Raw genomic sequence first — 11,690 nt, forward strand, 5'->3', positions numbered from 1 at the left:
AGGTTGGGCAAGAGCATTGACACATATTCAAGATGTTGAGGTGAAATGATATGTATGTGGCATGATGCATTGGTCTGTGCATAGCATGAATATGATGTTGAATCTACAGTTATGGAGACATGCTAACAGTTTCAAAAACCCTAAGATGAGATTAATAAAATTTGGTCAAATTTTATGCTTCATGGTTAACATAGATTAATGTTAATCTTTTGAAACCATAATTTAATTATAATTAGTGCAAAGTTGTATAGGTTCATAAAGAATAAATATATATAAAAAAATCACATCTTCTCATATGAGAATTTATTCAATATATAATTTTTTTACTATATCTTTCACCTATATCTAAGAAGAAGAGGTATGTATAATTTCAATGTTTATGAAGTGATTTGTTGATATCATTGTCAAACAACTAAAATAAATACTCAATATTTTCTTCATAATTAAGCTAATGTCCTATGCTAACTTTATCTAATGCATTTAACCTTTATAATTAGCTATATAAAAATGTTGTTGAGTGCATGTGTTCTTTGTGCTTCCTTGTTGCATATTAACAAGCTGGATTTACACACAACGAAATGTCTATTTGTTAAGCCATCTCTTTCAATCGTTCCTTGAGACATATATCAACCATTTTTTGCAACTTTTAGATAAATTTATCAAATTTTAAAACAAAAATCCAACATTCACATTTCTTTATAACCACACATATTTGAGAACACCAATAACATTTACTTATTCATGTAACCTAAAGGTACCTTGACAAAATTTCTTAAAATATGAAAAACCTTCATAAAATAGATTGAGTCTTCAAATTTTTAATTTGGTGCCTACTTAGCTCTTATGCATACACATTTATATTTTTTATGACATTTTTGCATAGGACAAATTTAACACTGTTTTCATATTTTCCTTATTCAATACCAAAGACAAACATCAAATTTTAAATGTACATGAATAAAAATAATCAAACATATTGATCCATATTTTATTATTTTTTGCCATGGAACAATAGCATTTTCCTAAATTGTAAATCTTGATCAATTCTTGCAGCCATAGCTATAAAATATGGTTCCAAGCTTAATAATGTTTAACTTGTTGGAATTACATAATTTTTAATGAAAATGGTTGAATAAACAGTTTCCATGTAATATCGTTGTGTTGTTAAGAACAATTAAATGCTTTTCTTATTTTCTATCATTGAAATTCAATATTGATATTGGGATTCAATCACCATCATAGAGGTGTTGAATATAGGTTTTACTATGAGTGAGGTTGGCTATTTGTGTTTCTTTTGTTTCTTCTTAGTTTGTTGTTGCACATGTATGGTTTTGTACTACATAGAAGTAGAAATAGATGTTGCTTTACCAAATTTGATGAGCATGTGTCCATCCTTGTTAGTACGTTGTAGATTCAATTTTTGAAAAGGTGAAAACAAACTCCATTGAGTTTGCTACTCATTTGTGCAAACAAATTTCAAGGGATTCACCACTCAAAAAAGAGTGAGATGAATCTGTAGAAGTGATATGTCCTTAGATTCAATTAAATACTTTTTGGCACTTGAAAAAACCCTGCCACATCATTAGAAAACAACCACCACTATGATCGAACCCAAGAAAAACTCAAATATGTAGCTATAAAAGAAAATGATCAATTACTTATTTGAATGATAGATGATAGTTATGCTCCACCCCTATCCAATATACTCATTCAAGTATAGTTCTTTAAATTTGAGGCATTTTTTCATATTAGCATGTCAATAAACATTTTTTAAGATCTTTTATAAAATTCATGGCTAATCTATTGACCAAACACTACTTTATAATTTATAAGACATCCTATATAAATTACAATAGATGTAATCATTGCAACTCTATTATAATTTTGGTGTAAAATTTCCAAGTTGTTAACTAGAACAAATAGACCATTAAAAGCATGAAGTAAAAATTCAAAAATAAAAATGATAGCTTGAACACATATCATCAATCCAAGATCAAGATTGTATTTTAAAAATGTATATCGAAAAATACTAACTACACATATAAAATATTGTAAATTAAATTAATATATTTTCTATAAACATAAAAATTTGTATTTTCTAACATATTAACTTATATATAATTATTTATCAACGAAACCCTTACATCTCCTTTGGGGGCAAGTGCTAGTATAATTCAAATCAAATAATTAAATCCTCACCCAGGCCTTTGCCATCTATGAGTTTATACCCATTTTCTAAATCTGCAACTTTCTTTTGTACCAGCCAAACACGAGCAAAGAAAACGGTGGACAGATTAGTTTAACATGTTTTGCGGACAATCTGCCAGCAAGGGGGTGAACTCCACCATTTGAGTTTTTTCTGCGGAAGGAAGGATACCACGCTCCAGCCAAGCTAATTTACATCAGAAAAGCTTCAGAAACCGCATTCATACATAGCCATCCGGAACTAAAATCACAGCGACAATGGCGGCCAACCCCAGCAACAACAACAGTAATCCTAACCCTAGTCTTAACCCTAACCCGCCGGTGCGCATAGCAGGAGTAATAGGAGCAATGGGCTCTGGTTACCCCGGCGGAGTACTTAATCCCGCTTCGGGGGTTTCTAACCCGGGGCCAAACCCTAATTCTGTCAACCCTCTTGCAAACTCTGCGGCTGTGCATTTCCAAGCACAGGCTCAGGCGCACGCGCACGCGCAGGCTCAGGCACAGTTGCAGTTTCAGGTACAAGCGCAAGCACAGGCGCAGGCACAAGCACAAGCACAAGCACAGGCTCAGGCTCAAGTCGCAACTCCACCAACGGTAGCATCGATGCCTGGTTCTATAAACCCTAAGCGAGGGCAGCAGAAGCCCCCCGCCCGCCCGACTGTCGGCGGCACTGGCATGGGCTCCGCCGGCACAGGAAGTGTTTCGGCGTCGCCTTTCAAGACGGCGGAGGTGACGCCAGCCACCAGACGGAAAAAGCGGAAGGTGCCGGAAAAGCAGATCCCCGATCGTGTTGCGGCGCTGCTACCAGAGTCAGCGATTTACACTCAGCTGCTCGAGTTCGAATCCCGGGTCGATGCAGCGCTCGCGAGGAAAAAGGTTGACATCCAGGTAAGAAAAAGTTTAGTGGTTAATTGGTTTTTTCGTTTTCTTTGTTGAACAATAATTTTTTATAATTGTATGATGGGCACTTGTGTTTATCTTGTTATAATTTTGAAGAGGGGATATTTCTGTTCTTATTGCAGTTATATAGTTGAAATTCTCGAGACATTTCGTCAAACAAATTATGTGCAAAATATGTAGGTGGAGATTTGTAATGTATTTTGTTGAATAATTTGTTTGTGTAGTCTCTACCTCTATTTGCATCCTCAACTTCTGATTAAAATTATTACACAATATTGTTTAATGGATGCCAATACTACCTTCCAAGAGTTCCATTTAGTGCAAATGGGGAGAATGCAAACAAAGATGTGGAAGTTAATCTACAGTTTCTAAGTTTGTTCGTTTGAAGATCTTAGATTTCTAAAGTCATCGCAACAAATTTATCTTGTGCATATTCCAAAAGTCATGCTTCCTCACACCCGCAGGCTGTATTTGCAGAAACTATTTAAATCCTTTTTTCCATTCCATTTTGTATAAGCACCTCCCAAAGTTTCCATTTTGATGCAAGCAATAAGAGATAGGCAAAGGATGCAGTGTTAGAATTCCTAAATGCATTTGTTTGACCTACAGCCTCTTTGACAAATCCATGTTTTGCTTATCCTGCAATTTGTGCATTTCATGTGACCACATTTCTTTGAGGCATGAAGTTAAATAGATTGTGTGTCATTTCCATGTTTCCATTTTCATCTTTTAAATTTGCAAGGATGACTTTTTGTAGGGCCTCTCAACAGATCTCATGTGTATTTGGGTTGAGACTTGTTTAAGCAATTCACATACTTTTCAGCAGATCCTTTTGTGGATATCCTACAGTTATCGTATCCTACGAGGTCACATTACTTTGTTCACATGTTTTGTCACATGGCAGATTCTTGAATCAGTCTTGCTCGCTAACCTTTTAGATGGCAGAGTTTTGATTTTAATTTGCACCATTGGCAAATATTTGTGATCACTTTGCAGTTTTATCACATAGGTGCTTCATGGCAGACTTTTGAATTTGTCCTGCATTGTTTGTGGGTTTTGAGACAGCATTGCAGTGTAGACTTTTATGCCACAGATGCACATGAAATGTTAAGACTTAGATTACATTTCAGACTTCTGGGGATTTCATGAACATTGGTGGTAACTGCAGGACTGCACAAATACTCCAGAACTCCGATGTAGTCAAATAGCATTTGGATTTTTCTTTGCAATTTACAAATTTTCAAAGTACACGAGTCCCATATCTACATTACTCCTCATAAGTTATAAATACATTTGAAAACATATTTTAAAAGGACCTTCAGAAGGTAATAATGTAGCAATGTAAAGGTATATTAAAAATATGATAATTCAAGACTGCAAACCTGTGAAGTGTGTTTTGTTTCTCTTGTCAAACATAACAGTCTGTTAGGTGCTGTTACAATGCTCGAGAAGATCTGCATGCATCAACGATCCGTGAATAATCTAATCTTTCAGATAGAAGTGTTTTTCCACTCATCTGTAATTGAATTTTTACTATGTTACATGGGACGCGTCCCCTACTCTAAAACCAGGGATGGGGGGATGCCCCCTTGCTGTGCTCGCTTGACCAAAATTCCCAGGAAATGCCAGGAAATGTTCTTAGCCATTTGGGCAGTTTTGTCATCCCCACGATGGCAAGAGGACATCTCCGTGTTGTCCCCCCTCCCTCAAAACAGCTAGCCGTCCCCTGTGGCTGGGAATGATTTCAGGCTTACAAAAACAAAACAAAAAATAGTTTTTTTCAAAAAAAATTATTTGCTTATATTGGTCTGTTGGGGGGGCCACAAGGACTTCAAAACCACAAAGGAACCCTAAAATGACATAAAGAGTTAAAACCAAACAAAACACTAACCCAACAACCAGGACTGGTCAGGTTACTATTGGATGATACATTTCTGCTAGAGGATGATAGTGACTCAGATGGTTCTAAGTGTTTGCATATTGATAGCTTCGAATGAGGCTTAGTTTCATAGACTGTTGTATTTTGATGTTTAAGACTTCTGGATACATGTTTGAGAATTTTGGATATTGATAGACCATGGTTTTTTGATGTTTGAGACTGCTGTTACAATGATTTATTGAAATTTACTATGCTGTTGTACTACTACCCTCAAGATTTATTTACAAATGATATTGTTGTTATCAGTTATTGACATATCTATCTCTTTCCCTGTCTCTCTATAATATATCAATATATTTTGAAAAATTCATATATATATATATATATATATATATATATATATACCATCCCTGAAACGCCATGGAACATAGAACTTTTAATGTGTTCTCTTGCTTCAAAATATAATATTGAAGATGTCAATCTGCTGAGTAGAAATGGCTTTGCCTTGTATAATTAAACAATATTATTAACTTAAAAAGTTAATGTTTACAAAAAGCTTCCGATCCATATGTAAAAGTTGTTCACTTCTTTTTACATTATTGGTAAACATTTTAAATTGTTAGATTCTGAGTATTGAATATTGAGCAAGGCTCAACAGTTTTAAGGAAAAGTTTTTTGTTTGTATTATTAATTATTGGGAGAGATATTAATAGTTTCTTATAGCTTGAAAACTCAATATTGAAAATATTTGTCAATTTTTCCTACATCCAGGAAGCACTCAAAAACCCACCCTCTCTCCAGCGGACTCTGAGAATCTATGTTTTCAATACCTTTGCAAATCAGAATATGCAGCAGCAACAAAATATGGGGGAGCCCCCATCTTGGACACTGCGAATTCTTGGAAGAATCCTGGAAGATGGAGTGGAACTGGATGCTTCAGGTTTGGAAATATTCACCAGTGGTTTATTATTAAATAATTTTGTTTTATAATAACCTTCTCAAGGGTTGGAAATATTCTTCTCAAGGGTTGTAGATGCTAATCATGTATTTCTGTATCATGTGCCTGCAAAGCCTCATTTGTTCAAACCTTGATTGGGTTTAGTAAAATCTGCATACACATTAATGTTTGAAGCATGCTCTTGAGTTTATATCAACTTATCCTGGAGCTAAATTCTCAAATGGAGAGTTAATTTTCTATTGTACTTTTCAATATGCCTCAAACTTGTCAAATCTATTAAACATGTTTCCTTGTAACTACACATCTTCACTACACATCTTCCTTTCTGTATTTTGTTGTTTTCTCATTCAATATGTTGTACATATTATTGCATTCCTGTGCTCAGGTTGGTTTCGAGTGTCTTATTTTGCATGCCTGCATATATTCTGCATGTGTTCTATTTATTTATCCTTATTATTTTTGAAATAAGGCTTTCACTATATCAGGGTTCTTATATTGCTCTGAGAAAAGTTTACTGGCTGCAATATTTAGATTGCACTTGAATTTTACGGCTTCAGTTTGTTGCATTTCATCCTTCAAAAGCACTATCATAGTCAACATACTTTGCAGCAGTATTATATTTGCTAGCATTGAACGTGCATTTCAATCTTATTTCTTCTTTCCAACAGTCATTATCTTTTCAGAAATATTCATGTTGAATAATTCCTTTTCCTTGACAATTGAATTTAAAACCAACTCCATTGTAAAAATGGTAGAGTAGTGACAAGACTGTTAGATCTCTCAGATTTTCAGTTACTGTAAAAAAACTCACTTCAATTTCCATAAAGTAATTTTTTTTTTGTTGAGTGTTGGCCACCCTTCTTTATTAAACATAAAAATCTTACAGAATTTGGAAAAATATTTCTAGATTATCACTCTACTAGGTTTATTGAAAAATATATTATTTGTTTCCTTAAAATTTCCTTGAAATAAATTTCACTATGCAGGTATGCCAAAGCAGAACTCATCGTCCCCAAAATTTTCTTCATTTTTCCGGCGAATCACTGTTTCCTTGGACCCAAGTTTGTACCCCGAAAATCCTAACATTGTTTGGGAGAATGTCCGATCCCCTATGCCTGTGGAGGGCTTTGAGATAAAACGGAAGGGTGACAAGGAATTTACGGCTTCTATACGGCTGGAAATGAATTATGTTCCAGAGAAGTTTAAGTTATCTCCTCCTTTAATAGAGCTTTTGGGAATTGAAGTGGACACAAGACCAAGAATTATAGCTGCACTTTGGCAGTATGTAAAGGTTAAGAAGCTTCAACATCCTTCTGATCCATCTGTCATCAATTGTGATCCCCCATTGCAGAAACTTTTTGGTGGCGAGAAGCTTAAATTTTCTTTTATTTCACAGAAACTCTCACAGCATCTGTCTCCTCCACAGCCAATTCATTTGGAACATAGAATTAAACTCTCAGGGACTAGTCCTGCTGGCAATGCTTGCTATGATGTTTTGGTGGATGTTCCTATTCCAGTGCAGAAAGAAATGGCAGCTTTTTTAGCTAATACTGAGAAACATAGGGACATTGATGCCTGTGACGAGGCAATCTGTGCAGCAATTAAAAAAATTCATGAGCATCGCCGCAGGAGAGCATTTTACCTGGGTTTCAGCCAGTCTCCTGTGGAATTCATAAATGCCTTGATAGCATCACAAAGCAGGGATTTGAAGCTAGTTGCAGGTGAAGCAAGCCGGAATGCTGAGAAGGAGGGCAAATCAGACTTCTACAATCAACCATGGTATGTTCAAGCATATTTTTGCATGAATGCTAGTCATTATGCTGTTTGTTTTGAGATTTTGTGTAGGAAATTCCTCACTTAGATAACTTTCAGAAGTGGTTTCTTTCAAGTATAAAATAGTTACGTAATCTTTCAATTTAATTTATCATGTTGAATATTATGCAGCCAACCAAAAATTGCAGTTAATCAATAGTAAAGGAATCTGCATTGTAGATGAAGTTTACTGTTGACTATACAGAATATGATCTACTTAAGAATAGACAACATATGTATGATATGCTAGGTTTTGGTAAAATGCAGATAATTTAATAAATGCACTTGCACTTTCTATGAAAGCAATTAAATTAGGTAAATTAATCTTAAATTTTGACTATGCTTATGGGAACTTTACTCTTGGAAAATTCAGTTCTTGATAAAATTGTAGAGATTAGCAGTGGAAAAGCTAACCATGAAATTTTCCCCTGGATTCATGCATGCCAGCTGCTTTTCCCATTGTTCTTTTATTGTTTGCAAAAAACTGAGCAGAGTATTGATTTGTTATACATATATTTTTTTAATATTAGGGTTTGGTTTGTTTGCTTTGTATCCCCCTTTCTTAGAGACATTTAAGATATGGCTTATAAGTCTACGAGAAGTGTCAATAAACACTGAAAATGTATTGCTATGGGATCAATTGATACAAATGTTATATATTTTAAATGTCTAATCTTGAGCTATGTTCTTGACTTTTAGGGTGGAAGATGCTGTCATTCGTTACCTCAACCGCAAGCCAGCATCGGGGAGTGAAGCTCCTGGAAATACTTGAGAGGCTTATTCTTGAGATTGGAAATGTTGCTTAGAGAATATGTAAGTCACAGTACGTTATGCTTGACTTGTTTGCAAATCTTTACAAAGAAAGATATGGTGTTTGGTTATGTGCTTGCCTATTGGTTATTGGGTTAATCTTAATGCTGGATTCATCAATTTCACTGACCCACATGATTTAAGTTTTCATTTAATTACATGGCTGTGCTTCACACAAGCCTGTCAATGGCTATTTATTGGGGAACGAGGCTAGTGCTCTATGTGGTTTAATGTCTTTTGAATCTATGATTTGTATATGCTATATTTCTTGTACACGTGACTTTTGTATCTTTGTTTCTTGGTAAATTCACAATTATAATGAATATCTTTGTATGTGTAATTAGTTGGTGGTTGACTTTATTTTAGGGTAGAGAGATGCTTGCTTAATTTTAGTATGAATAGTCTCAAGTGTCAAAAGCCTTTAATTGTTCTTCTAATGTTAATCATATCCTTTAAATTTTAGTGAAAAGACATACAAAGTTTTCAATCTTTAACATAATTGTCCTTGCTTGCCCTTTTAGAAAAGCTGATACACTTGCAATAGACATGTTTTCAGCAATTATAATAGCTATCTTTAAGTGATGTATAAGTTGAATCTAAACATTCTTAAATGAGTCTTCTCTTAATTTTCAATACTACAGATTTTGATTCTTCATCACATGGTTATCTATTTGGTATGTACAACATGGAGCTGATTTTCCTTTTAAGTTTTGTACTTCATCTTTGGGTGTTGGTTTAGGCTTTACTCTTGTTAATGATTCGTCTTTTGGGTGTTGGTTTAGGCTTCACTCTTGTCAATGATTCATCTTTTGGGTGTTGGTTTAGGCTTCACGTGTTTCCTTGGCCAGTTGTAAGTGTTTTGGAGGGTTTTAAACAGTAGGGTATGACAAGCTCCGTACCATTCAAAAATTTTCATTCACCACATTGGCTAGTGTGATTGTAACCGGAGATTATATGAGTGTCGCAGCACTTACAATGCAATCTTTTTGATTTTTCTCATCTTTTGTTGCATGTGAATGTTCATGAGTTTGAAGAAGGATTATTAAGTAGATGTGGTTACTATTTATCATAGCTCTGTTGTAACTTCTTGTTTGCTTTTTTAATGGCTGGATATGACTGTGTAACCCAATAAGGCTCTGATCATTGAAAACCTTAGCCTTCCACATTCATTAAATTTAATGAATCATAAACAAGTTGTGCAAATCTACTTCTATTAATGCAACTACATGCTTTCTTTGTTTTTACTATGTACACTGTTAATGGAATATATTGACCTTCTTCCTAAAGAATGACATAAACCCTTTACCACATGGGTGATTTAGAATTTCAAAAAATGAAGGTTGCAAACCACACCAAATTAGTCCTTTTAATATTAGCAAAGATTTCATCATTCATTTAGCTGTATAACTCATCAGTGAGATTGCTTTACTGTTGTTCATTTCATTCAATTGCAGGAGTTGTAGATGAGAAGTTTGGATTTGGGGAGATGGAAGCGAGCGTGCACAGTGTGCCCTTGAACATTGCCAAGGGCAAGAGATTAAAGTATATCCGCCATGCAGCTCAAGAGCTCTCATTCTTCGCTTTGCTTTTTGATGAGGAACTTGATGACATGGTATTGATGGCCACCTGATTCCTGATGAGGCTTGCCATTGATTGCATTGCACCTACACTTGCAGCTTCACCCTTTCATAATACTTTGATTTGGGTTCTGCAAGTTCTTGTCCATTAATGTCATTTTTCTAATATTAAATTGTGGCAAACTCACTAGTTTCAGGCCATTCTTTGGGAAATTCGCTTCTTAAATTGAAGTATCATGGTTTACCTTAGTTATAACTGGAAGTCTCTTGTAGATCATCTACTTCAAGCACTCGTTGTAGCTGGAATTCCTGCTTTTCTTGACAATGAAAGACTTGAGAAGCAAGATGATTGGATTGAGATAGGACAAGGTGATAGTGTGATGCCATTCTCATCCCATCTTATCAATTGTTAAGTGCAGATCCACAATATTAATTATCACTCTGTTTATGGCATCGATTTTTCAGATGTCCATTATCTTGAGAAGAAGGGCACACATGTGTTAAAGAAATATCACAGAAAATGTACATCCTAGTCTCATTTAATTGACAAATGGAAGGATGTTGTTCATTAACTCTTCAACTTATCGAAACAATTGCTACGTTAACCACAACATCTAAACACCACATCACTTGTACATATTGAGGAGCTCTGGGCACTTATGGCACTACAAGTTTGCTTCAACATGCTGAAGTCTTGCTATGGCGAGCTAGACATTCAAAGCCATAAAATAGGAAGAAGGGAGTTTAGGAGTGCAAGAGAATACACACTGCAAAGTAGGAGAGGCTTCTGGAAATTTATATATATAATTGTATATAAATATAATTTATGTTATTTTTATCGTCTCAAGTGTAGTAAAAAATGCCTGAGGTTATGTATTTTACAATTATTTTAATTCTCCAATTCTATTCTTAAACATTAAACAGTTCAAAATCAGAGGCATAATTTAGGTAGTAAAAATAAGACAACTATTTATTTTATTTTATTTTATTTTAATTTTTTTTTGACGTAGATGAGGTTTTAAATTGCTATTGAATATTTGACCAAATGCATTTGATTTTTAAGTAGAATGTTCTCTACGTAAATATCACCTAAAAAGAAAGAGGTGAAAGGAGGAAGCTAATAATTTTGCTTCTTTGGTGATATTGCTGTACACAGTGTAACTGTCTATTTAAATGAGTATTTATCATAGAAGAACATTTTATGTAACTGGATTTATCAGGGACAAAGATGAGTATCTATAAATTTGGTAGTAAAATAATTAATTATTCATTTTAGTGTAGCTCAATTGTTTGTATGTAAATAAATTGTGGTTGTGGAACCTGCTTTGCACAACATGATGGCTTGTGACAGATTGAAATATGATGGTAACTGCTTGCTGCCTATCAAATGAGAATATTTATGATAAAATAATACTTTGTAATTGGATTTATCATGGACAAAGATGAGTATCTATTGATTTGGTGGTAAAATAATTAAATATTAATTTTAGTGTAGCTCAATTGCTTGCAGGTAAATAATTGTGGGTTGTGGGACCTGCTTTGCACAACA

The 11,690-nt window shown here is 34.5% G+C and overlaps 1 protein-coding gene across 2 annotated transcripts; it reads left to right on the forward strand.

Moving 5' to 3' along the window:
* Positions 1-2,159: 2,159 nt before the first annotated feature.
* LOC131041652 (SWI/SNF complex component SNF12 homolog) lies at positions 2,160-10,981 on the forward strand. 2 transcript variants are annotated; one of them, XR_009105062.2, is made up of 6 exons: positions 2,160-3,093; positions 5,756-5,924; positions 6,929-7,721; positions 8,454-8,567; positions 10,019-10,510; positions 10,607-10,981. XR_009105062.2 is itself a non-coding variant. In XM_057974811.2 (5 exons), the coding sequence occupies exons 1-4, from the start codon at positions 2,464-2,466 to the stop codon at positions 8,524-8,526; spliced, it is 1,665 nt and encodes a 554-aa protein (XP_057830794.2). In that variant the 5' UTR covers positions 2,160-2,463; the 3' UTR covers positions 8,527-8,567; positions 10,019-10,981. The 2 variants fall into 2 exon arrangements, 1 of the variants encoding a protein (XP_057830794.2); XM_057974811.2 differs by having other exon boundaries at positions 10,019-10,981.
* Positions 10,982-11,690: the final 709 nt, after the last annotated feature.

Source organism: Cryptomeria japonica, chromosome 4, assembly GCF_030272615.1.
Source record: "Cryptomeria japonica chromosome 4, Sugi_1.0, whole genome shotgun sequence".
NCBI classification, from domain to species: domain Eukaryota; kingdom Viridiplantae; phylum Streptophyta; class Pinopsida; order Cupressales; family Cupressaceae; genus Cryptomeria; species Cryptomeria japonica.